Source organism: Penicillium longicatenatum (genome assembly GCF_028827895.1).
Source record: "Penicillium longicatenatum strain IBT 33135 chromosome Unknown contig_1_segment0_segment0, whole genome shotgun sequence".
Taxonomy (NCBI): domain Eukaryota; kingdom Fungi; phylum Ascomycota; class Eurotiomycetes; order Eurotiales; family Aspergillaceae; genus Penicillium; species Penicillium longicatenatum.
Window position 1 is genome coordinate 1,057,718 of NW_026643119.1, and position 26,047 is coordinate 1,083,764.

Sequence of the window (26,047 nt, forward strand, 5' to 3'; positions counted from 1 at the left end):
CATGCTCCTGTATTATTCTCATGTATTATTAGAACACTAATAAAAGTTGCATATCAGCCATATTCAAAAGACCCAAATAATTCATGTATAAGAAAAACAAAACAAAAGCCGCGGAGCCAGAGGCGCGGAGTGGGAATGTCAGTGGAGGGAAGACTAAGGTCATGATGGCTTTGTGCATGGCCAATTTGTGGGGTCGAAACAGCGTGTTAGGGAAGAGACTTGGTACGCGAAGAATACGGACGTGGGTTATTGTTGACGTCCTGATTAGGACTAGTACCTTCCATCCTGCACTACTTGAGGTTCACTTTCGTAGACTCTTCTTCTTCCTTGTCGCATTCAATACAGTCCATTCGTACTTCTTTGTTCTGCTTCCATTCTCGATTTTTGCTCTCATTACATACACACAACACAAGGGTATTTCGTCACGAAGAAATAGAAACCAGAGTCTTCATCATCAGTGAACAATCCCTCCGATATCTGCTGTAAGCCACTATACTGGCCGTTTCTATGCTTCACTTCCTCACATTCACACTATATGATTTTGCTCAATGGAAATACCAGCACATACGACCATAGGGTGTGGAGAACAGGGCTTCCCGTCCGCTCAGCCGTACTTAAGCCACACGCCGGTTAGTTAGTAGTATGGTGGGTGACCACATGCGAATCCTAACTGTTGTATGTTTTTGTTTTTCTTTTCTTCTTTTCTGATTCGTCGTGACCAAGTGCTCTTGCCCCACACCCTCCAGTCCTTCAAATCCCCTCACCTTAAAGCCCTGAAGCCCCCAATCCTACACCTGAAAGCCCCTAACACATCCCAATACGCCCTGGGCACCCCTCACTCAGGGAGAGTAAGATCTGTTATTGAGTCCGAAGCCTTTTCTCCCCGCAATATATGCTATAAGCCACTGTGACACGCTGGATACTTGGCTCGCAAGTCGGTGGTCAATCTCAAATTCTTGATCATTCCATTGTGTGGCATTCAAATCTATAGATCTCTCATTCTATCTAAAGCTGAACCTCCGCGTTGTGTATAGGGTATGTACCTCCGCATTTTGTATCACATCGGAAACTCAAGACAGCAGGTGGCCTAATGCAGGTGAGACTTTCCTGCCTTCTTGCTAGCGGCGAGGGCACCAGCTAGTCCAAATTGCGAGCAGACACCGTTGATCCGATGAGTCGAGTTAAGGTTCTTGATGACAACCATCTGGTAACAGGTCGCCATGCCTTCGCGAGAGGCAATGACGGACCAGGCGAGAAACAGCTCCCATATCTAGAGTAGGTTAGGCTTACTGAAAATAAAGGGGTAGGGTAGGAAGACAATTACCCTGTACCATCTAGGTCCATATTTGGCCTTGATTGCTTCCACATTTCCAACCCAGTTACGATACCACCTCCAGAGCGTACCAGAATAGTGAACACCAACGGTATCAATCCTGTCTATCATCAGTAATTGCACCAGCGGAAACAAAAATCCAGATCAAAATTACCCTTTCAGTTCGAAACCAGCTTGTTCCAAGCACTTCACATAGTACCATAGCGGAGTCGAGGCATCCGCGCCACGGAATATGTACTTGTTCAAATAGAGACCCCAAATGAAATCCTCGTACTGCCACGCCTGACGTAGACCCGAGAGCTGAACATACATAGCCCCATCATCATTGAGCATATCATAGCATTGGCGGAAAAACCCAGTAAGTTTCCGAATACCGACGTGCTCGCCCATCTCCAACTGCGTGATCTTGTCATACTTTGTGCGTGGAATATCGCGATAGTCAAGACATAGGATGCGGCTCTGCTGCTCAGAAACCCCGGCCTTTCGGAGAGCATCGTTGCCCCAAGCGGTTTGATTCTCCGCAATGGTCAGTCCAGTAACTTTAGCGCCGTAGTTGAGACTGGCGAATTTGGCAAGGGTTCCCCAGCCGCATCCGATATCTAGCATAGTCTCGCCTTCTTTGAGGGCAATCTTCTCACAGACAATGGCCATCTTGTTATCCTGCATTTCCTCGAGGGTTTCTTCCTTCTCCGGATCTGAGATAATGCCGGAGGTGTAAATCATGCGAGGGCCGAGGAACCAGGCATAGTGATCGTTACCTCGATCGTAGTTAGGACGAATCTGCTCCTCGTCTTGAGATTTGGTGTGGAAGATCACGTCAATGAAAAAGGTAAAGATGATAAACTTGAAAAGATCTAACGTGAAAGCAAAGTTTGCCCAGTCGTGGCGGTATTCCATGACCTCGAGTGCGTCACCGTTGAAATCCATCAAGTTGTCCAAGTACATTTCTGCGAATGATTGCAGAGGAATCTTCTTGTTCCCATGCCACATTGCTCTATCCTCCTCACGCTTAAAGGTCAAGTAATACTCTATGGGCCGTCCGGGAAGTTTGACTTTCTCGTTGGTGCGCGGACTGCAATTGGCTTTCCATGACCAAAAGACCACCAAGAGGGGAAGAACGAAGGTGATGAAAAGAAAAAAGAATGTGGTCTTTCCTCCGCCGAGGAGGTATGTTAGGGTGGCAGGAACTCCGATGAGAATGCCACCTAGGAGGATATTCGAGAAGCTCTCATTTCCAGGGCCATCAGCTGGTAGCGGGGCATTGTGGATGGCTGAAGACTTTCGAGGGTTTAGCGAACTTGAACACGGAAAGGAGGACAAGAGCAAATACTGACGTTGGTTAAAGTGATTCCACAACCCTCTCCGGTCTCGAGTTCCGCAGGTCTGGCTGGAGGAGTCTTGATGAAGTCAATATCGCTAGATAGATCGACCTGTCCAACCTTTTTGGCGCTCATTGTTGATTATACCCCCGAGATCTTGGAAATTTCCTTTGTAGGGATTGTGGGTGAAAAAGTGAGGTCTTGCAGTAATAAATTGCAGCTTCCAAGGTTCATTTGCAAGTACCATGCAGAAAGAGAGGTGTGGGAAGTACGGAGAAGGAGGGGAAAGAGGCGAATCACGCCAGTGATGTGATAATGTTGGCTGTTGCTAGAGGCGTTTAACAGCCTTCGACCTCCTTGATCAACCTTGAGGATCCTTTGGGGCCCACATAACCCACTCTTGGCATGGCTGTAGCCTGGATGCCTAGAGCGATAAAGGGTTGATCCTTATCTGTAGCCGCGGTTATCGATAGATCGACACTAATTTGAGAAAACCGGCCCGGGGATGACGGTAAGCCATATTTAGCACCGGGGTAAAACGCCATGAAAGTGTTGATTTCATGAACAAGACTAATGCGATACATGGTTTGTATTCATTCTTCCAACAGAAGATATCAATGCCTAGTATAGTGATTTCTAAAAAATAATTCAGCGCATTGGTGCATATAATTATAGCATGTAAATTTGCTGTAATTGACTAAACCTCTCTCAATAGCAAAAGAAGAGGAGCTAACACTTTTTAAGAATTGAAGACTGTTCCGGTTTTGGCGACTAGCTCTTAGCAACGATGGGCGAAGGCTTCGTAATCGCCACTTTGTCTTGACTAACTTCATTCCGGGGAAAATGTGCACATCATTGCATACCATCCTGGACGAAAGTAACTGATTTTGTAAAGTTTGAGACCTACGTACAGACTGGATGATAGAATTATTAGCCCACCCCCAACTCTGGTGTCAATGCTGTGATGGAGGGTATTATGATAATGTTGGCTACTTCACGGTGTGATCAAAACGGAATCCAAGTCGTAGTCGAATTGTTCATCAGAAGATTTTGAGCTATCAGGCTCAAAAACGAAAACAATATACGTGTATGAAACTCTGCAAGTATCAATGAGTTCTCTAGTCAGAAGCCTTGTCCAAATACAGTAGGGTAAGGCCAAGAGCCAGAAAGTAACTCTAGTTGCCGGGGTTGCTTTTCAGCAGCTTATCTCCGATAGTAGCGCGGCTTAAGATTAAGATACCAAACGCCGAGATTCCATTCAGTTAACTGATTATGAGAATGTGCAGAAAGCATAAAATCCGGATATGGAAGATGTATCGCGGTCGCACCATAATTACTTACCAGAGTGAGACTTTCCTTGTTTGGCAAATCTTGCGAAATTTGTATGACTAAAGCAAAGTGAGCTCTGTGCCCAAATGCAAGGTTAGTCAAGTTATGGACAGGGTAAATGACGCAGACATATAGCTTTTGAGATCAGGAATTCAATGGTCCTTTATCCCTACACCGCCAACATGAGGCTTTATAGTTAGGCTACATCATTCCTACGGGTGAAACATGAAACTTTGATTCTTGCTGGCCATACTCATTGAGGCAAAGCTTGCGCCCGCCACTCGGGATGAGCATATCTTGTCCCATCTGTGAAGACATTCCAGATCTCGAATTTGAATAACGGACCGTGCCATTTTACAGCTGTAATTTCGTAATGTGACTACTTCGTTGCCTATTTCACTATGCTACACTGCCGGGAAACTATTTAAACCCCGCGATCGCCCGTCTTCAGAAACTTTCTAAGTCAACATTCATTGATATTTCCATTGCTGACGAGCAAAAATGTCTTCATCTGAAATATATTGCAACTCCTTGACTCCAAAGTCAGTCGACGTGGTGGTCATTGGTGCGGGTTTGAGTGGTCTCCGAGCGGCCTTGAATATCCAAGCCGCAGGGTTCTCCTGTGCAGTGGTTGAGGCTACTGACCGGGTTGGGGGGAAGACACTCACTTTGCCTTCGAAGAAAAACGGTCCCGGTGTTAACGACCTCGGTGCTGCTTGGATCAATGACACCACGCAAAGTGAGATGTTCAAACTCGTCCAACATTATGGGCTACAGACAGAAATCCAGATAGACAGAGGAAACGACATTTGGGTGCATGATGATGGTGTGATCTTAACCCCACACGGCATTTTGCCGGTAAGGTTTTCTCTTTTCTATCATTCATTGATGACGACTCGATCTCTTGTGCTGATATTGAATCGGTGCTGGTACTTAGTTGACTGAGGAAGAGCAGGCTGCCTTAGGTCAAGTGATTACGAGGCTTGCCGAACTATCTGCCAATGTAAATCTGGAAGATCCAATGGCAGGACCTGGTGCCAAGGAACTGGACAGCGTTTAACTGCACGAATTTTGCCTTCGAGAATTCCAGTCTGAGATAATTGCCACTCTCCTGAATACTATCAGCCAGTCTCTTATTGGCGTTGAGACCAAGGAAATCAGTGCATTGAGCTTTCTACAATTTTGCAAATCTGGAACTGGCCTTCAATTTATGATCTCTGATACGAAGCATGGAGCTCAGTACCTTCGTGTCAAACAAGGTAGGTTATAGGAACAACCAGGTTTTTCTACCCTTTATAAAGGACTAATTCTCGGAAGGAATGCAGACCATCTCTCAAAATATGGCCAAGGAGCTTAAACCGGGCTCACTCTGGCCTTCAAATCCGATAACTCATATCGAGCAATGTACGAAGACAGGCGTCTGCACGGTCCGGTCCGCCAACAAAGCAGTGTTCTCAGCAAAGAAGGTCATTCTGTCTGTGGCTACTCCTCTCTACAGAACAATCAATTTCTCGCCTCCTCTGCCGACCGAAAAACAGCATCTCGCTCAAGAAAACTTCCTGGGGTATTACAGCAAGATGATCTTTGTCTTTGAAAAGCCGTGGTGGCGCACTGCGGGACTCTCCGGAGAGATCAAAGCGCAGAGCCAGGGACCTTTCCTATTCTCTGTGGATACTAGTGTCTCTGATGACGATCAGTGGTCAATCAGCTGCTTCATTGTCGGCAGCCGTGGCCTCGAATGGTCTAAATTGCCCCAAAAGGAGAGACACTTATCCATCTGGAGTCAGTTTCGCTCCGCGTTCGAGAACGTTAATTTGAATCTGGAAAGAATCGAAGTTCCGAAGCCAATTAAAAGTTTGGAGTTTGAATGGACGAAGCAGGATTTCTTTCTCGGTGGCCCTTGTCCGGTGTCACCACCTGGCCTTCTATCATCTGTTGATGGAGACGCCCTCCGAAAGCCATTCGAGAACATTCACTTTGTGGGTACAGAAACGGCATTGGAGTGGAAGGGGTATATGGAAGGTGCTATTCGCTCTGGAGACAGAGGTGGTGCCGAGGTTATTGGGAAACTCCAGGCTAAGCACTAAGGTACCTCCTCTAGAAAGCAGTATGCGGAAATGCTTTTCTTCGCTGTTAGTCTTCATATTCCTAAGCGAGCTGAAATTTCATCAATACTGGTCTGATCAAAATGTATAATAAGCGGCGCGAGATGACGAACGCTGGAGTTGGTCAAAGATAGGTGCTAGGGATGTCTTTGCCCTAGTTTAATTTCCTAGCTACACCACTTGCGTCATAGGTCGTGTTATATTAGGATTTTAGTCTTGGATTTCGCGGACTCCACAAATTATGTACAGTACGGTTCTCCCATTGCCACACGCCACATTTATGTCCTTCAAGTTGAGTTCATTCTTCGAATGGGACACCTTTCAGTGGCTTTTATGAAACACCTCGCTAGAGAAACTCTGTACAGTCATTTCGCATTAAATTCTCACATGGAATTTTGTTAAATGGGAATGCCCAAGAGACAGATGGAAGGAAGAATCGGTAAGAGACTGAACGAGAAACCATTGGTAGCCCTGTTCATGCAACACCTAGATTCATCCCGTTGCGCCGCATGATGATCGCTAGACCATATGGCCCGAATACACGCCCACTAGGATCATTCCAGAGGTGCTCAAGAAGTGAAGCAGCCAGTAAGCAGTGCTGCATTTGAAATCTGTTAGACCGTAGTCCGGCCAGGAGTAGCTGTCGTTGTTCTGGCTGCAGCATACAGGAGCCGGCGATTAGCAAAGGGCCCAGGAAAATGGTCTCGTAGGGGGATCCAGCGGCTTGCTTTGCGTAGAATATGATGTTATCGAGGTAATTTTGGATCTTCGCTAACGTTTGAGTGTCGCTCAACGTATCTGGAACCATTGCTGTCTCAAGGTATAGAAAAGTAGCCTCGCGGCAGAAATTGAGGGCCATTTCCCGTTGAAACTGCAATTTACGATCAGGGATTGTAGATGCTGCAGGTTTCCATTCCGTTATTTGGACATGGAGTTCTTGGTACATCTCCAAGCTCGCTTGCGAGACTTTTTCTTCTGTGAGACGTCGGGCGGAAAGAATCGCTATGCTAGGAATAATTCTGAACAGCCCGTGGCTGTCGCCGAGCATGAAACCCCATGTATCGAAATGGCTCATTGTGCCGAGTATGTCGTCAAGGAATAAGTCCAGGGGTACGGTTCGGCAATCTAGCGAGCCGTAGGGGATGATATTGTTGCTGAGAATGAAATAGCGGTAAATTTCCAAGATAAATGCAAACAAGCGTCCGTTATCATTAATACTGGATGGAAGTGGACTGTCAGCCAACCGGAGAATGATTTGGCGGCTCGCGCGAAGGTGGTTGAACATCGCTCCTTGGTTGTCTCCAGACAGCGTCTAAACATTTCATTAGTGAGCCTGTTGTTGATGTGAAGTAATGAGTCCATAAAATTACCTCAAAGAATGAAAGCATAATAAGTGCCAATAACATTCGTAGTGCTCGGGGCACATCCAGGGTGGTGTGGTTGGATATACAGTCCCGAACCGTCCTTATCACAATGGAGTAGTGTCTGTACGTCGCCAGATACACTTCAATTCCAGAATTGGTGCACTTCATATGGGCACCACTAATTGCCAGCAATGAATGCATGAGCAAATCATCATTGCAGCAAAGCGGTACAAGTAAAGTCACCAAGGGATCGTTACTAGCTGAGGAAAAGGTAGACAGAATGTTAGCCGTTTTGGTTATGTAATGTGTAAAGAGAACACTTGATATCTCTGTGAGCGTGGAAGCCCTTGTTGGAGACATGAATGAGCTAGTGATAATTGACCATTGAGCCGACGGGTCGAGTTGATCTGAACTAGCTTTACAATCCTGTGAAGTGGCACGTGGTATCGAGTTGTGTGTCTTGCGAGTTAAATAAGTAGCCGGCCAGACACATTGCAAGCTGTTGCGTGCACATCCAATGCATTTTGGTTTCCTCTCATTACACTTTTTCTTGCGCCGACGGCATGTGAGGCAGCCTGCCAAGGAGCGGAAACGGTGTTGTTTCGTAGGAATTCCGCTCGTCTGGGCTGGCGTGGGCTCCAAGGCATTCGAAAATGGGGCCAGCATATTGCACACACCAAATACCACTAGGAGGCGGTAATAACGGCGAAAAGCTTGCTGATAACAAGCTGGTCTAGAACACGAGGTATGAAGCCAGGCGGAAGAGTTCGGCCACCATTGAAGTCTGGGTCGATCGGCCTGAGTAATAACGCACCCCTTATCTTATCAATTGCCGTGGCATTTCCAATTTTAGCACCCTGACGACGGACAGTGAATCAGAAGCACAAATATAGTCTCAATGAACCCCAAATACTGCATCCATAATACTATGAACAAGGGAGCCCCAGGGGTCTTCCGTCCTCTTAAATAGATATCAGACTCTTGTTGAAGTTGAAAACTGCTAGGGGGTGGATGGCTAATACAGGTATGAGTGCAAATAATGCAAACTCGATCCAAGGGGTAACCGTTCAAGTCAATCGCACCCCATTCAGCGGTGATACTCTATTCAGGATCCAGGCTAACTTTCTTTGGTCTGGACCGTCCCGCGGGTCAACCCATCAACAGCCCACGGACAAAGCGGCCCACAGGCTTGGGGAAGCCCGCCCAATCCATGCAGACAGGATTCAGTGATGTAGGTAGACCTATTCACCTCTGGCACCCGACTCCTGGAAGGTAGGAACAGCTCGAATCTCGGGTTCGATTTTGATTGCCTGAGTACCCTCAAATTTCTCCTCGACCTCCTGGCGTGCTTTTTGCAGCTTTGCTAGCTGGGCCTTAGCCTCGTTGGCAAACTTGGAGTGGGAGCGCAGTGATGAGCCGATCCTGAGAAAAATGAAGGGTAGGGGAGCAAAGGCCAAAGATAGGAAAGCAGGGATAGACGAGGCCCACTGCGTGCCCAGGTTTTTGTACATGTACGTGGTGAAGAGGGGGCTATTTGGGAGGAATAACTTTAGCTAAATGCATCAGAGTAAGAGCAGCAAAAGCAGAATATAGACACTCACAAGGCGAACCCGAATAAGGCACGAACAATGGAGTTGGTAGCCGCTGCTGTGGCGGCGAAGAGGCTATATGTATCAATGATGTAGTTGGTGATAGCTATGAAGACAAGGACGTTACCCAGCCCAAAGAAAATGGTACCCACCAAGCCGACAGCCCAATGAATGCTCTGGTAAGATGTCCAGGCAAACCAGAATAGACTAACAGGGAGCATGACGGCACCATATAAGGCCGGCTCAAGGCGCATCTCTGGATTCGACACAACGCCGGGACGGGCGATTTTCTTACGGTATTTGATTTCGAGAGCCATATAGAAAGGCACACCTAGGACCTGGCCTATCATGATACCGACAAAAGCCAGACCTGACTCGCTTTGACTCCAATGGCGCTGGTCAATGAAGATGATAGGGAAGGCGGCGAAGATGAGGTATAGGATACCGTAGATGATGGCTGCGTACAAGGCCATGGCTATCGAGATTGGTTCAAACACTGCCATGATCATGGGGCGCACGATGGCCGTTCTTAAAGTAGAGCTGAGAGTCTTTTGTGGAAGGCCAGCGTCAAGTTTGCTAATGTACGTCTTGCCTGTCTCCTTGCTCATTTTTGTGGCCCGACGTCGCAGAATATAAGGTCCGTAGGTCTCAGGCACAAATAAAAGGCCGAGAATGAACATTAGCGTGAAGAACAGCGTGCACAAAACATCTACCCAACGCCATCCGGCGCCAGCGGCGAGAAAGTTACCGCATATCGGACCGAGGGTAGGGCCGAGGAAGGGGAACATTGAGTAAGCCATGACGGCAAGTCCCCGTTCCGCCGGCACGAAGATGTCAGCGACCACTGCGGGTGAGTTGGAGACGGCCGCCGAGCTGAATGAGCCTACAAGAAAGCGAAGGACTAGCAGTGCGGCTATGTCCTGATCATTACAGGCAATGGATGTACCCGCAAACAGAATTGAGGCGCCCAAGGTGATGAGGTAGATGGCCTGGCGACCGTATAATTCTGATAACGGGCCCCATATGACAGGGCCAACAGCAAAGCCCAGCACAAAGAGCGACACAGTGAGAATGGAGACTTCGTCGGAAATTTGGAAGTAATCCTTGAGCTGGAGGATTGCACCGGAGAAGATGGTTGAGGCTAACGAGCAAGCCAGGGTGTTGAATGCACAAATCATGACGATGACCCATTTCATGCCCGGTGACATGTTGAAACCATTCTTGGGGTCATTGGGGAGCCAGTCCACCACATATGGATTCTCTGTCGTACCGCTACCAGGGTAGCTGTGATGACGGACTTTATAGGTGAGTAAAGTCTTGTCCACGACAATTCTAAAATGGCTGGGCGGAATTGGCAAATTTGCTGGTGGGTCGCTCAAGGGACTTGACATGCTCATGTTGTCTATGACCCAGGTGTGCTAGTGAGTCTTATTTGAAAGAACCAATAACAAATATATGTATAACAAAATCCTGCCTTCCAAAATTCAGAACTAACCTAGGCAAAAACTCTCAGTAGGTAATAGGAGAAGGTCCAAGGTCAAGATAGTCTTTGACACAAAATGACAAATTCCATGGATGGGATAAATTGAAGACACATTGGACCGAGAAGACGGATTTCCAATATATAGACAAATGTCGATGTATAGAAAGGCATAAACAATGATGCTATAGATGATGGAAATAGCGAACGGAGGTAACGAGCCCCAAAACTTATGAGCGGACTTTACTTTCTTTAACTCCATTACAAGCACTAGTCATCTGGGGGCTGGACAGGGATCATCCGGGAGCTATTCCCAATTTAAACATCTGACCCACCATATATTCTTTGCGGTTAGTCTCGCTGGGAACATCTAGGCTGTCTTTGACCTCATAGCTGCTTTCGAGAGGCTCTAGAAAAGTATGAAGCGGGGAATGCCTTTCCAGCCTGAGTATTATGCCGGGTTTGATTCGGATATAAGAGTCGATACATCTATATCAATTCCTTTCACTCGATAGCTCTCGTCCGAATAGCATTTAAGCATGGTAGAATTATTCTGCAATGTTCCCCAAGCATAGATCTAATGATTCAAATAATAGATTAAATTCTATATTATTCCGCTTTATGTGCTCGACAAGTAAATCCCCAACAACTATTAACAAATATGTACGTACTAAAACGGATATGCGATGTAAACCAAGGGTAATACCGGGGCGAAGAATTTCAAACCACAAGCTCAATCCCTCAAACTCCACAAACGACCGTAACTGCAAATTACACACTTCAACCTCCGAAGACGGTCCAACCCATTATACCGACCCAGCCTCCGACGAAAAGTACCGTTAAAATCCCTGCGCCGGCTCGATCGCCACTAGTGACTTTTGTGGTGGTTTTCACCGAGCTCGTATCGTTTTGACCAGCAGTAGTGTCGCTGGTACTGTTTCCACCCGTTGTCGAGGTAACAGGGGCAGCTTGGGTGAAAGCAATCAGATTGGCGACAAAAATATTGGTGGCGCTGATTTCCTCTTCCATGCCAATCCAGCCATCATAATTCGACTGATACCAGCGGACGCCGCAAGTATTGTTATTGTGGCCGGTACAAGATAGAGCGGCTGCTTTACCGGATGTTTGTAGCTTTGGCAGAATGGTATCATAGAGCGACGGGACAATCAACGCTGTAAAGGAGAGCCAAGAGGAGACAAGCCCCTTGAAAAGGATTTCGTTGTCGTTGCACGCCTCCGACGGTTCGCAGACGACTTCTTCTAAAATTCCGCCGTTGCTCTCTGGGGCGAAGTGGGTGAATGTTTTTGTCAATAAGCCGTTGACTGCTGCTTCCCATGTGGCCTGCTCCGTGCCGTTTGTCTATTTCGGGTTAAAACTAGTGTGAATGAATGCTGGATCCGACTTACGTAGTTGTACATATAGGCCGCACCCATGAGATACGTGCCGTAGTTATACGACCACTGTGTATTTCCCTGACTTGTACAACCGTCTTCCATCGCTGTCGAGTCGGCAACATTCCAAGTCGAGTTACTCAAGAGCGGAGTGGTTATTGACCAATCCCAGATCTTCCGAGCCCAATTGCCGTATAATTCGTTTCCTGTGTAGCGGTAAAGTCGTGCAGATAGTTGGAATAATCCACCATTGGCGATGGAGTTTTTCATCGTATAGCCAGACTCCCACCACCAAATCTGCCAGCGCAGTCCACCCGAGCAAGTTGTAGTATCCCAACGCTCGATCTGGGTGTTAAAGACACCCTGGGCAAGTGCAAGCCAAGAGTATCCAGTAGAAGAATCAGCAAATTTGAGCTCAGCGGCTGTGATAGCTGCAAGACCCCAGAACATTTGATCGTCATTTCCCTTGAGTAATGATCAGCAAATCAGAAGTCGAATCGATGGACTGGTAGACCTCTTACTAGGTAGCTACTATAGTTTGTGGGCATATAGTCTCCATCACCGGCTTGCCATTCTAATCCGACGCGCAACTCATCATTATAGGTGGTGTCACCCGTGAAATGCCAGTATTGGAGCAGGGCCAAGAAAAGTGCAGCTCCCTCCCACCATTTACTCGCAAAAGCACCAGGAATATGGCCTGTCTCGTTGCCTTTGTAGTAAGTCATCATGGCATAGGCGCTGGTACTAGCGGCATCTTTGATGGATTCTGTAGACCGAGTCAGTAAAAAGTTCTCTCGAATACTAACTAACGCATGCGGATCCTGCGGATAGCAGGCGCTTTCACATACGTTCATCGCTGATGTCCAAAGTAATCGCTTCTACTCTATTGGAAAGGAGTAGCGTGACTAACGCGCCCTTCCACGAAAGCCAGTCCCCCAGAAAACGCATCGCGAAAGCGAACAGTCAGCCTCCAGAAGCAGAGCTGAGCTGTTTGGTATACAGTGCACGGTGATTATCATGTAAAACGGCGTGAACCTTGGCACGATTGATCGTAGGAGCCAAGAGCGATCATTGATCACAGAACCTCGAAAAAAAACCTCCCTTAAATGCAGGACCTGAAATCGGGCCGCCGGGAAAAGGGTAATTAATTATAGCAGCGCTAATACATAACTGTCTAAGTGGAACCCACTATTTGGTTTAGGAGGCTACAGCATTAGAGGTCGCTTTTTTGGTCTAGTGGCATTTCTGATAGAAAGCGCGGCGCTAGCGTCGTCACTTTATGAACAGTGGAAATTCGCCGGACCTACACAAGCGAGGAAGCGGTCCAATGGTTGATGGCGATTGAGGTTTTGTGTGTGAATGGGCGGGAGAATGCATTAACGAGGGAAATAAGCTACTCCACTATGAGACGTGAGCCCCATCCAGCATTATTATTGTTAGAGTTTATCAACGCGAAAAAGGAGAGAGCACCAGAGCAATGAAAAAGCAATTAAGTCGTAAAAGAGACGAACGGACTCGTTTAAGGAGAAAAGGAGTAGAAAGTAAGCTTTCCACTTAGGGACCCACTCACGTGACGGGAACCGGATCGATCCGAGTCAAGGGCATGGGATACCCAGACCCTATGGAGACCCCTTTTGTGAGACCCCTGTCCCTGAATGAGAGCGCATTTTGGCTCGGCCACAATTGAGACCCCCTCAATGCTCTGTGATAGTATTGCAATTTGATGCTTCTGTGAATGAGCCAGCGCCGGTATTCCAGATAAGTAGACACATGCCTGTTAGGCTTTGCAGGATCAATGTTCTAGGCGCCGTAGACCATGCAAAGGCCTGATACCGCAGCTATTTTTACGTTTTATTCCCAAGCGTACTGAAATACGGAAATACTGAAATACTGAAACACTGCTTACAGTAGAAAGGGGCTCAGGGGAAGGCTAACTATAATAGGCATAGCGTGCTTTGAGGGATCAAAGGATGTCAGGGTGTGACTAAGGATGGAATTGATCTCGATCTATGTTGAATTACTCTCTGCTTAGGATTATGTATATACTTCAAGAATTCAATTTGATATGGCAGACAGTCTGGGAAGTTAAGTACTTTTCGTTATCTCTTCATTTTCTGGAAGGAAAATTGTCGATATGCCCAGGTGTCCTACTTGACTGTAGAAACACGCAAAATTTTTCAACTGAACTCAGCTGAAAGGTGAGGTCTGAATTTTCGTGATGCGTGAGACATAATTAGAAGCTACATGAACTTATCACAAATTCCTGTTTCGATTCCAAGGTTGAGTAAAGTATACTGCGGAGCAGAATCATACGATTATTCTATTGCTATGGTAATATGTGCAGCCAAACCATTAGAGTTCAAGCGAGCCCCCAGAGGACACAGAAATATGGAAATTGAGCATACATTAGATGGATCATAATCCACAAGCCTCCAAGCCACCGGAAATCCCCCAGTGCCAATTCCACGCCAATGTGGGGAAACACAAAGAGGGGTAGGTGCATACGTATTTGCCGAACTGGTCCTCAGGTCTACAGACTACCTCATATAACACCAAGTACTAAAAAACCTTACCATTCCGAGGAAAGCACATTCGAATGTGAAAACAAAACCCGCGGAGCTCCATGTCTCAAGTACGCAGCGTAATCGTCACAGGTAGGATACATATACACGATCCCAATTCCGCCAGAGTACTCAATTATTGAACCAATATCTAGGAGGGGCGTCAGGAATAGGACTGGGAATAACCAGACACTTCATACAAGATGCAAGTACACATATAACGATCCTAGATATCAACCCCCAAACCGGTGCACAAACAGTCGACCAACTTCGAAAAGAGTTTCCATCTGCAGAGATATCATTCGAAGAATGTGATGTCTCGTCGTGGGAGAGTCAGGCGGCTGTTTTTGAAAAGGTTTTCGCTCAGCAGGGACGGATCGACTTCGTCTTTGCAAATGCTGGAATCACGGAGAAGGGTAGTCTGTTGCCGCAAAACGAAGCAGAAAATGGACCTCTGAAGCCAGACCTGGCGACTTTAAATGTGAATCTTGTTGGTGTTATCTATTGTGAGTGATCAGATCATGCGAGTATGTATGTATGTTTGAGGGACTGGAGGCTAATGACTAGAATTGCAGCGGTGCAACTTGCCATTCACTATATGTCTAAGAATGCATCCGGACATGGACAGGGCTCGAATGGACTTATTTGTTGCACTGCGTCGAATGCCGGCTTATATCCTTTTCCTATGGCGCCTATGTATGCAACTACAAAGCATGGTGTTGTTGGATTGGTACGTTCGCTAGCTCGAACATTGATCCCTAAAGGCATCCGTATTAATGCTTTGGCTCCTGCTGTCATTGGTGAGTTGTTCTCTCTCTTGTTTCTCTTCCTTTTTATTTTCAGTTAATCAGAAATTTTGATCTTTGCAGAAACAAACATTGCCCCCCATTCGGACTTGTTCAGATCTATGGTTATCACACCCATGTCTACTGTATGCAAAGCCGTGGCACAGTTTGGAAATGATGAAACCTTGACAGGGAAGGTTGCCGAGCTACATGGGGAGCATGTTACTTTCGCGGAACCACCGGCGTATGTAGATGAGGACACTGGGAAGAATATTGAGACGTTTTGGAATCTTGGGTATGCTTGAGGTTTTGTTAGGATTAGGTTGATAGAGTAAGTACAATGTGTAGGACAATAGACTCATTTGGAAAGCGATTTTGCATGGTTTAATTTGGCTTTTAGATGCATAAGATCATGGACATAAGCAACTGCCAGTAGTGAAATATTCATCGGTAGATATAGGGGAAACGTAGGATATTTCCTATCCTCAAGTGAAATGTACCCATCCAGGATACCAAAGTCCCAAACCAACGCCTCCTCTAAGCCTTAGTCATTACCACCCGAGCGCCGGATATGGTAGAAGCATTGAATACACAGACGAAAAGTGATCTCAGGAAGAAAGGAGCATCACTGGAATTTTGTTATGTATAACCGGCCAGCCAATAAAAAAGTTTACTCTTTCTCATCCTGTAACAAAACCTTTAACTTCTCCAGCTTATCTTCGCAGCTGACCTCCATTTGCATAAGGACATCGACAGCATCCTTCTTGGTAACGAGGAGATGTGAGACAAGCCAGAAATTGTAGCTGTTTTTGTAGAAACCCATAGAAGCCCACTCGTCATTCGAGGTTGAACTGCGCAATGCAAACCAATAATCACGCCAGCGATTCAGGGCCGTCATAATAGAGGATAGAAGCGAGTCTTCAGGGATTATGCTTTTGCCATTGGAAGAATTTTGTTGCAGCTGTATGACTTCGCCGTGGCGTCCTAAAAATCCAACAAGCATCATGTGGGTATTTATAAAGGCGAATATAACTGAAAATGCGATTAGTATAGCTTCATCCAAACAGAATGACGTTTGCATACCATGAATAAGCATAAACATATCAAAAACAGTCAGATCCATCGGGTTTGAGTTGGGGATATGCCCGGGAGAATCTTCCGGCCGAGCAAATAAATTTTGGAATCCTTCGTATAATGTGAGATTGCGAGAAAGACGAAACTTTGGTTCTGCGAATGGGTGCTCTGCTTGGAAGATAGATTGTTCACAAGGGAAGTCGTTTTCCATTTCGGAAGTTGTAAGACGGTAAGGGTAGTTTTGATAGAAGTAAAATGCACAGTCCATTAATGAGATGATGGAAATAGTCCTGCTTATTATTAGGAAGCGTTTTTGCATCTGATTTCTGATACTCACCGAATGCGGCATTCTGTCTGAATCCAAAGTTTTTCATTTGATCGTTCGTGCGGCATATGACGGCACTTTATGAGACGAAGACGTCGGGCCAACTTGATCATTGTCAGTATTGCATGTTCTCCGATGTTGGGATTGAACTCACTTTCACAACTTCGCTAAAGCGATTCTCCATGGCGCGGGCTCGAGCCGTTTGATTTCCCGCCCAATATTGGGCCGCAACCATGATAAATCCGGCTTGGAAGTTTTGAAACTTAATCCAATCATCTCCCTCATCGACAGTATTCCGGTTTCCAAGAAATATACTCGCAATCTCGCTTTCGGCCGAGTAGACTTGACTGGAATAAACAAACATCTCGGCGAAATCAAGGACTCGTTTGGCCATAAAAACCTCCCTTTGGTCGGTGCTATACATAGCCCCCATGAAAACAACCGCAGCCAAGAGCGGCAAAGACACCGTCTCAGGGTCAAAGGATGGCAAGTGAATCATAGGGCAGCTGGGTTGCCAAAACTTGAAGTATAATGCAGCGAATTTCCTTATGCGCGCGGTTGTCAATAGGAAATTGAGATTGGTCGATATCTCTTCTTGACCTTTGCTATCCAACGGTGCGGTCCATGCTCGAGCTAAGATCGATTGAACCAGGGCCATTGCAAATGGGCGCTCTGACTCAAAGACAGCTTGATCAGATATCATGGTCGAGTGAGGTTCTTGTACGGGCGGAAGCACTGTCGGAAGGGCATGCGCAGTGTATGGGTCCTCGAGTGGCTTCTGTTCACCGAACGAGGTGTTGAAGAAATCGAGGAATGAATTTGGGAAATATTGCATCGTAGCCGGGTCGGGGTCCACCATGCTCGGGGTATAGGCTGATCTGTTGCCTGACACATCATATGGAAAAACTCCAGCGGTATCCTGCTGGAGCTCCTGGTCTTTGAAAATGAGGTTACGAGCTCGGTCATTGCGTGGAGGAAGGCGGAAGTGCTCCGTGAAGCTGTCAAGCCCCCCATTCAGGAGGAACTTGATGGACCCGCGGTCGGATTGTTCGGCATACTCGGTTCTGGTAGTGGACGATTCTGCATGTTATAAGCTAATCAGTTCAAATTGAGATATCTCATATCATACCTTCTTCTAGACCAGGATGTTGCGGTCGGCCGATTCGTTCATTGTTGCAGTCAAGGTTCCGTTTCACGCAGGCCCCGCAGGGACTTTGACCATCGCATCGTAGTTTCATGGAGGTACACTAGATGTGACAGAGAATTAGTAAGCCATGTAGGTCCTTTGCGCGCAATGAGTACTTACCGAAAGACATGCATGGCGCCGGCGACCCCTCTGGCCAGTCTCGGGGATTTTGCGATCTCCTCGCTGGGCGCACTCCGCATAGTGATCGCGAAGGTTATCACTAGAGAATGAAGGCATGAGATGAGAGAATTGTGTGGTAGATTCTCGCGCACGTACCATCGGGCAAACGCCTCATTACAGAATACGCAGGCGTATGGCTTCTGGCCGGAATCTGCGCAGGCATAAGCATAAGCGAACTGTTCAGGATACAGGAAACAGTCCATACGTCTCAAATGGTGTCTTTTCAAGTGATCAATGCGTGTGAAGCCCCGCTGACAGATCGTGCAGCGAAAGTGCTTCTCGGCGGGCTTCATGGCTGTCCATCGGGGAGGAGATCTGGGGTAATAATAAGAGAGAGTGATCGAGTCTGGGGAGGAAAAGGTGCAGATCTGTCTGGTATTGGTATTATAGGCTGAAGTACCTCATTCGCCAGTCTGATGCTGCGCGTGTACGTGACATTGATACAACGGGCTGTATGGTACGGTAATATGTATGATATCATCGTTAACTAATCCACCAGCTGCGACGTTAGACTCATAGCTTATTCACTGTTATGATTTCTAACTTGACCAGTGAACCACCCCTTCCCTCTGTAAAGCTGACATCAAGTGGGAAGGTACGACCCATTGGTTTGTTTTAGCAAGGCACGACATCTCCAAACAAAGAAAGCGCGATTTCGAGTATTACCCCTCTTCGTCGTATTTCAATCATTCTTTGCTTACCGTTCTCGCTTCAAAAAGATAAAAGAATGACTAACAAAAGACAACAAGCCGTATTATTTCTCTTTACCTTGATTTAGATACAGGATTGATAGACTCAGCTCCACGATGGTGGATTTTCGACACATTTGGTTATCCTACTCCGTCACTCGAGGGAACCCTATTGGTGCACCTTCGGCCGATCATTCTAAGTTTGGGCATTGCTAAGCGATTTCGCATAATTGGTTCCTGTGCTTTGGGCTCGGAAAAGTATATACATTGCTTCGATATAATCTATTTCCACCTCAAGCCCAAACTTAAGGTGGCAACTTGAGCTTTACTCCGAAGCGAAATGGCCCCCAGCCGGCCTCGTTGAGCCTTCCTTATCAAGTCCGATGTCGGACTCGATAGATAACCAAGAATTGTTCTCCCCATAAACTGTAGATTGCGGACTAGGATATAAAACCGTTTAAGTGATTTTAGTGAAAAGAACGAGAGAAAAAGTATGCGCTAGATGTAAGAGGACAGGCGGGTGTTAAGCCACCACTCAAGATATCCAGGGCGAGGCAAAGCTATTCATACGGGCAAATATGAGTGTATCTAGAAAAGTGTATACCCGAAGGGAATTGCGATCATATTGAGTTCAATCTCGTTATACACAATCCAACAATCGTTTATGTAACACTTACTCCGTTCCATTCTGTACGACCGGACGGGGAAAGTCGATCTGGTCATCATCCAAATAATCAACATTGATCCTCTTGTACTTTTCATTTTCAGTCCACCCATCACCAATCCAGCCCATCGGGTTATCATTAAGATATTCGTACTCAAAGTCCTCCCAACGAGGATTGGAAAATACCTTCATGGAGTGAATTGATGAGCCTAACATGGCATAATTAGCAACTCATTCCCCAAACTTGCAAGACAGAAGAAAAAAAAGGAATACTCACCCGGCCAAACACCCGTCACACGTCCATCTTCCTTTCCTCCCTTATACCAACTGCGGCATTCACTACTATAGACAGTGTTCTTGAAATACTCATCACAATACCGAGTAAAACGCTTAACAGATTTAGGTTTCACACTCATAGTCCGGATGTTGTCTCGCTGAATCTTGCGTAAGCACTCAGCGAAATATTCGATCTCCCTCTCAAACAGCATAAGAAGGTTTCCTTCACCCAGTCCTGAGTTGGGCCCGAAACAAATGAAATAGTTCGGGAACCCGTCGGTCGCGATCGAGAGGTACGTTTCGGGTGATTCCTTCCACCGTTCGGCAAGGGACAATCCATTGATTCCCGTGATAGGAAATCGGGGTGTGTAGCTGGTATCAAACCCCGTTGCACAGACAATCATGTCGACGGGTCGGTGCTGGCCATCTGCGGTGAGAATACCGGTCTCGTCGACCTTGACAATTTCGGATTTGATGACGTCCACCTTTGGGTCTGTTAATGCCTCGAGGTAGCCAGGGCCGGGGGTTAGACGACGGCAGGTTGGTGGAAAAGATGGTAAGAGTTCATCTAATAGCTCGGGCTTGTTTTTTAGGCGTCGCTTCATATTCTCGGTGAAGAATGGGATTGCACCCAGTTGCATGGGTGTGCCGTTAAGCGTGGCTTCGTGGGCGGACTGCATTTGGAGTTCAACCTCTATATATTTTGTTAGATTAAGCAGCTTTAGATGAATTATGGGTCTTGCCTTTGCGGAATTTGATAAAGGCTGCAGGATCATTCTTGAAAGTCTCAAGCTCCTCGGGGGAAAACGAGTCTAAATAAGATTAGAGGATGGTTAGAGCATTATATTATAGATAGGATTTGTAGACTCACAGTTATCAGCGCCAATGCCATGCTTATTAAGTACATCTTCAGCAAATGGCGGACATATCCAAGTGCGACTGCGTATGTAGTGATCGATATGTGCTACCTTTGGCAAGGTTCCGGGCACGACCTGGATGCCACTCGAACCATTTCCAATGACGGCAATGTTTTGGCCCTATTCATCAGTCAGAAGGTATGCTATAGAAAGGGCCAAGTATACATACCGTATAATCATACTCTGTATCCCAATCGGCGCTATGCATTATTTTGCCCTTAAAGTCATGAAGGCCCGGGATGCTCGGCCATTTCCAGTTGTTCAAGCAGCCGGTTGCCTGCACCAAAACATCGCATTGATCTTGGTACTTTGAGCTGCTCTCAACATCTTCGACCTAGGATGATTTGTTAAACCTTGTTCAATTCCAATGGGTGATCTTCGCTCACCTCCAACCGCCACTTAGCATCATTCTCATCCCAGCTTGCTCCCAGTACCCGTTGTTTCAATTTCATGTACCTCCGACAGCCATATTTATGCACGACATGCTTCCAATACTGATGAATCTCTGGAGCAGGTGCGTAAAATGCGGACCACTCTTTGTTGGGCTCGAAGCTTGCTTGGTAGGTGTGGGAGGGGATATCTGCAGGATCAACAATTAACACAAGGTCCCAGAGGATTATTAAATCAAAGCAAGAGTGCCCATATTTTACAACGTACCACATGCACAGCCAGGGTATTTATTCTCAAACCAAGTGCCCCCAATATCGGCGTTCTTATCGTAAATACACAGGTCAATGTTAGGAACTCGCTGGACAAATCGAATACAGGACAAGATGCCGTTAATTCCAGCTCCAATCACAACAACTCTTAGAGGTCGCGCTTCATCCACCGAGCGGTTCTGAATAACAACTGCGGGGTGGTCTGCCTGCACAGGAACGACCGTCGGGCTATTGAAGACTCGAGAGCGTGACATGACGATATGGTGAGGAAGGAAAAAGATCCGTATAGATTCAGGCAAAGTAAATTGTCGAAGATTGCCACGACCGGGGGGTTATTTCCTCTTCTTAAGCTTCTGAATTAATCATGATGGTGGGAAAACTGCTGGCTCCGAGATCCGCAGTCAATCCTCCCAACTACGGAGTAAGGTTTCATGGAATCCAAAGAATTCCGGTCCTCGAATGCTAAAAATGGGTCCAACGGCAGATTTCTAGCGGAATGCAGTCCAGCGGACCATCCTTGAGCGGAATTTAGTTCATTGCCACTTTTCCCAATGGACGGGTCCTCAAAACCCCTCAAATTCCTTTCTACTGGAGAAACCCCACGGAGATCCACACCCACCGCTCAAATTACTGTTTGTTGCGGAGATTAACACCCATAATTCTAAGATCATCAGTGACAATGTCGTAGCACATCGGATAAAGACTGCGCCGCTTAATATGACTGGCTAGCCCGGAAATCCCCCGGTTCACAACCCCACGCGGCTGAGATTGTGGGGTCGCTTCTTCCTTTTGGACAAGGTTAAGACAGGGCATGTATCAATAACCGATTTCTCGGAACCGTTTCAGGCCCCAGTCTCCACTTAGTTTTTTCCGCTTGAGGCATGGTTTGATGCATAGTTTGCTAGTTCAACGCGCCTCAGCTAAGGCCCCTCGTATTGTCATTGAATGGCTGCACAGCACTCATTTGTGTTGCATTTGAGCCTTAAGCACGCAACTACAGGTGCGGAATGGGAAATTTTGGGGGCTTGGATGCGCAACATATGATCAAACGTGAGTGTTTAGAAGAATGATCGAATGTCCAGTGGCATGACCCCAGTACTGCATCTGACATTGCATGCACTAATGCTCGCGCGATCCAGAAGCGTCATGGACTTTTTGTACTGGTTGACAGTTTCGTCGACTCTCCACTGTCAATTCTAGTTGGGAATCATATATCAAGGCGTCCAGTGGCCCTGCAATTCACCATTGAGGCTCTCAAAATTCCCATGCCTTGATTGGTAACGGACCTCGTTAGTTCTGGGACTATGCGTGTATGAAACTAGTGGCAGGTCAGTCTGCCATGTTTGAATGTAGTCAGTTGAGGGGCGAGTGCACTTCAATTTACCACTTAAATATAATGCTATCCTCAAAGATTCCAAGGCCCCCAACCAGATTGCCGTCTAGTAGGAAGACTACACATACATCATTCAACCATTAATCCACATTGCCTCGTGACTGCCACATGTGTGCGGTCCGAACAATACACTTCTTCCTCCTTCGGGGTCACAGCTTACAACATGATCAATGAGCTACCCATGATGGAGATATAATTTGTTTTCCAACAGGATTGGGCACTTATGTTTCAATTGAATGCGTCTCAAGAGCGTGCCGGTTTACCCATGACGTCATCTGCTCAGAAACGATCGCAAACACAACCATGGTGACACCCCCTGTGGACGTGCATGCACGAGATCCATATCTCCGCAATTCTATTTCCGAGATACTATGGACTGGTTTGTATATCCGAACCTTGGTCCAAATTTCGGCAATTCCTAGTTCCCCCACAAACGCCATGACTGTTGATTACTTGAATCTCACCAATCCACAGTAATGGATCGCCCGCTAGTTCTGACTGGCTAACGTGTAATGCTAGATCCACCCGACCCGTTAGCTAGAACGAGTTATCGTTCATCGCGCATTTACCTTTCCCCTCGATTCCCCGCTATTCAACAATTGTTGCCCGCAACACGTCTACGTCGCGTTCTCAATGGATCCAGATCAATGCTCCATTGACGCCACGGAATATCGACATAAATTCTCACCCTGACTTCGGCAATCCTGAACCGGAATCGCGTACTCTTCACATATCCAAGCAACGATCTCAGAGCTTACCAGCGCGGGTTCACTCCCGACTCACCATGCCCGTCTTTACCGAATTTTCCGCGGCCTCGCGCGAACTCCGCGTTCTGCCTTCTTTTGCACCTCCACTGCCACGCCTAGCTCCCTCCGTTTGCCTGGACAGCAAGACCGAAAAGTATGAGGTTGTGATTGTAGGAGCTGGTCCAGCAGGACTGATGCTGGACCTCCTTCTCGCGCGATATGGACTCACCGACGACTCCCTTCTGTGCGTTGACTCCAAGCCAACAACACTTAAGTCTGGACAAGCCGACGGCCTTCAGCCACGCACCCTCGAGACATTGAAATCACTAGGGCTAGCAGACGAAATCCTGACTGAGGGTTGTCAGATGTGGCAGGTAAGAATACCTTTTTATACCCTGCTTGACGGATCCCGTTCTGACAAGTAGCACAGGTGGCCTTTTGGAACCCATCTGCCGATAAAGAAAAGATCATCGAACGCACCTCCATCGTGCCCGATGTCGCCGTTCCAGCCCGCTTCCCGCACGAAGTCACAATCCACCAAGGTCGAATTGAGCGCATTCTGGAAACGGATCTGCTCCGGTACTCAAAGCGAGGTGTTCAGCGAAACACAAAACTTGTCGACGTGAAGATTGACGAGGAGGGCGACCCCGAATACCCTGTTTTAGCGGAGATCGAAACAGAGGGCCAGCGTCGCACCGTGCGCTCAAAGTACCTGGTCGGTGCCGATGGAGCGCATTCAATGGTCCGTCGTTGTATGGGACTTACACTCGAGGGCGAATCACTTGATCATATCTGGGGTGTGGTGGATCTGATTGTGGACACTGATTTCCCGGATATCAGACGCCGTTGTGCTATTCACTCTCCTGCGGGGTCCGTGATGGTTATTCCGCGTGAGCGTATCGCGACTGGTGATTACTTGACGCGTTTATATGTCCAAGTCCCCGGGGATGTGGACCCAGATAATGAGCAACAGCCGGAAGATACCAGAGCGCGACGGAGCAAAGTGACTGAGAAGACTATCTTTGATAATGCGGCTAAGGCGTTTAAGCCGTATTACATTCGACCGAAGACGGATGGTGCCGTTGACTGGTGGGCAGCTTACCAAATTGGACAGCGAGTTACTGATAACTTTTCGGTCAAAGATTCGAAGGGTGTCAATCGAGTATTTATTGCTGGAGATGGTATGTGCTTGCAATGCATGAGCGATATTCGTGTGCTAATATCAATTTCTTAGCTTGCCATACACACAGCCCGAAGGTAAGCAAAACAAAACTTATTCCCATCCCCACCCATTTTTTGTTTCTTTTTTCTTATAGATCTCTGACAAACTTTGTTCTACAGGCTGGTCAGGGGATGAACGTTTCCATGATGGACTCATACAATCTTGCATGGAAACTCGCATATTCTATACATGGCCTCACCCCCGCATCTGTCGATGGACAGCCAGACCCTATTCTCGACACATACCAAGCCGAGCGTCACACAATCGCCCAGGAATTGATTGAGTTTGACCGCGCCTTCTCTTCTATGTTCTCGGGGCAGATTGGGGCATCAGAGGACGGCGTCGGAGGGCTGACCCATGAAGAGTTCCTCGAAGTGTTCAGTCGCGGCAATGGATTCACCAGCGGATGTGGGATTGAATATCCTGAAAACATGGCTGTAGTCCGGGATTTGAACGGTGGTAGAAACCCAATCAGTGGCACTGACTACCTGTCCGGACTCCTGCGCCCAGGCAGAAGGCTGCTGAATGTGCGCCTCGTTAGACATGCCGATGGATACCGCCGTGATCTACATGATGGTGAGTCTAATCCCAAAATATGATTTCACTGTTATCTCTGACTGTTATTAGATTTCAACTCGATTGGTCGGTTCCGTATATTGTGTCTGACATCTTCGGACCTGCTTAACCCCCAGGGTACTTCTGCTCGTTCGCTCGCCGCTCTTGGTGCTATCATTCCTCAGTTCCCACAGTCGGTGCTTGAGCAGGTTGTCGTTCACCCGAAGCTTGAAAGAGACTTCATGTGGAATGATATCCCAAGGGAATTGAAGCAGTATTCTGAGATGTCATTCTATAGTGGATATGAGCTGGATGATGTTTACAGCTCCTTTGGTGTTGATCCGGCTCAAGGTACGCTGGCTATTGTTCGGCCGGATGGATATATTGGTATTGTTGCAGAATTGGGCGATGTCAAGCGTGTAGAGCAGTACCTGAAGACATTGATTCGCACAATTTGAATATTGCCATCTAGTAGGGCGATATAATTGCACCTACAAGGTGTTCAGTCCTACGATATACGTTTATACTTATTGAAGCTACATTTGAAGCATTCATGTTTATGATTACCTCCCTGTAGGTATACTGAAAGTCATTGGAATGATAACATTGTCACTTTAGGTGTCTAGATTGTGACAAGGCTAAAACTACTCATCTGTATTTTTTTGTGGAAATCAGCGAGACCACACGTTCTTTAACACCTGGGATTTCCGATATAATAATAGCATTCTGTCTGATCATCAGCTGCGGTTTCATGCCAAATTGGTTATTTTGGTGATATTCAGTCTCTCTAGCACAAACTTTGGAACGAAGTTTGACTTGGATGTAAGATTGCCCGTGTGGATACTTTTTTGAATTTGTGAGGCCATGATACGCTTGGATGAGATATGCTATCTTGATTGAACTGC

General features: G+C 46.9%; 9 protein-coding genes across 9 annotated transcripts; 3 read left to right on the forward strand and 6 right to left on the reverse strand.

The window, feature by feature from the left end:
• Positions 1-1,087: 1,087 nt before the first annotated feature.
• N7484_001183 (uncharacterized protein) lies at positions 1,088-2,787 on the reverse strand (the record flags this gene model as incomplete). The annotated part of the gene is made up of 4 exons (XM_057111603.1): positions 1,088-1,270; positions 1,325-1,433; positions 1,488-2,611; positions 2,668-2,787. The coding sequence occupies 4 exons, from the start codon at positions 2,785-2,787 to the stop codon at positions 1,088-1,090; spliced, it is 1,536 nt and encodes a 511-aa protein (XP_056976340.1).
• A 1,695-nt stretch (positions 2,788-4,482) lies between these two features.
• On the forward strand, positions 4,483-6,068 carry N7484_001184 (flavin monoamine oxidase family protein; the record flags this gene model as incomplete). Its single annotated transcript, XM_057111604.1, has 3 exons — positions 4,483-4,910; positions 5,107-5,240; positions 5,299-6,068. 3 exons carry the CDS (start codon positions 4,483-4,485, stop codon positions 6,066-6,068), a joined length of 1,332 nt encoding a protein of 443 aa, XP_056976341.1.
• Positions 6,069-6,561: 493 nt separating this feature from the next.
• N7484_001185 (uncharacterized protein) lies at positions 6,562-7,371 on the reverse strand (the record flags this gene model as incomplete). Its single annotated transcript, XM_057111605.1, has 1 exon — positions 6,562-7,371. One exon carries the CDS (start codon positions 7,369-7,371, stop codon positions 6,562-6,564), a length of 810 nt encoding a protein of 269 aa, XP_056976342.1.
• Positions 7,372-8,691: 1,320 nt separating this feature from the next.
• Positions 8,692-10,457, reverse strand: N7484_001186 (MFS transporter; the record flags this gene model as incomplete). The annotated part of the gene is made up of 2 exons (XM_057111606.1): positions 8,692-8,980; positions 9,052-10,457. Coding segments are annotated over 2 exons (1,695 nt in total), but the record flags the coding sequence as incomplete, so codon positions are not given.
• Positions 10,458-11,299: 842 nt separating this feature from the next.
• On the reverse strand, positions 11,300-12,858 carry N7484_001187 (glycoside hydrolase family 76 protein; the record flags this gene model as incomplete). Its single annotated transcript, XM_057111607.1, has 4 exons — positions 11,300-11,878; positions 11,926-12,375; positions 12,432-12,676; positions 12,759-12,858. 4 exons carry the CDS (start codon positions 12,856-12,858, stop codon positions 11,300-11,302), a joined length of 1,374 nt encoding a protein of 457 aa, XP_056976344.1.
• Positions 12,859-14,533: 1,675 nt separating this feature from the next.
• On the forward strand, positions 14,534-15,561 carry N7484_001188 (putative short chain dehydrogenase/reductase; the record flags this gene model as incomplete). Its single annotated transcript, XM_057111608.1, has 4 exons — positions 14,534-14,564; positions 14,702-14,977; positions 15,047-15,271; positions 15,341-15,561. 4 exons carry the CDS (start codon positions 14,534-14,536, stop codon positions 15,559-15,561), a joined length of 753 nt encoding a protein of 250 aa, XP_056976345.1.
• Positions 15,562-15,926: 365 nt separating this feature from the next.
• Positions 15,927-18,459, reverse strand: N7484_001189 (uncharacterized protein; the record flags this gene model as incomplete). The annotated part of the gene is made up of 8 exons (XM_057111609.1): positions 15,927-16,288; positions 16,340-16,620; positions 16,668-16,759; positions 16,810-17,735; positions 17,785-17,902; positions 17,962-18,061; positions 18,118-18,336; positions 18,422-18,459. 8 exons carry the CDS (start codon positions 18,457-18,459, stop codon positions 15,927-15,929), a joined length of 2,136 nt encoding a protein of 711 aa, XP_056976346.1.
• Positions 18,460-19,383: 924 nt separating this feature from the next.
• Positions 19,384-21,480, reverse strand: N7484_001190 (flavin-containing monooxygenase; the record flags this gene model as incomplete). The annotated part of the gene is made up of 7 exons (XM_057111610.1): positions 19,384-19,583; positions 19,652-20,344; positions 20,394-20,462; positions 20,522-20,687; positions 20,737-20,901; positions 20,954-21,147; positions 21,225-21,480. The coding sequence occupies 7 exons, from the start codon at positions 21,478-21,480 to the stop codon at positions 19,384-19,386; spliced, it is 1,743 nt and encodes a 580-aa protein (XP_056976347.1).
• A 1,923-nt stretch (positions 21,481-23,403) lies between these two features.
• On the forward strand, positions 23,404-25,600 carry N7484_001191 (putative phenol monooxygenase; the record flags this gene model as incomplete). Its single annotated transcript, XM_057111611.1, has 5 exons — positions 23,404-23,739; positions 23,796-24,546; positions 24,600-24,622; positions 24,707-25,163; positions 25,215-25,600. The coding sequence occupies 5 exons, from the start codon at positions 23,404-23,406 to the stop codon at positions 25,598-25,600; spliced, it is 1,953 nt and encodes a 650-aa protein (XP_056976348.1).
• Between the last annotated feature and the right edge of the window lie 447 nt (positions 25,601-26,047).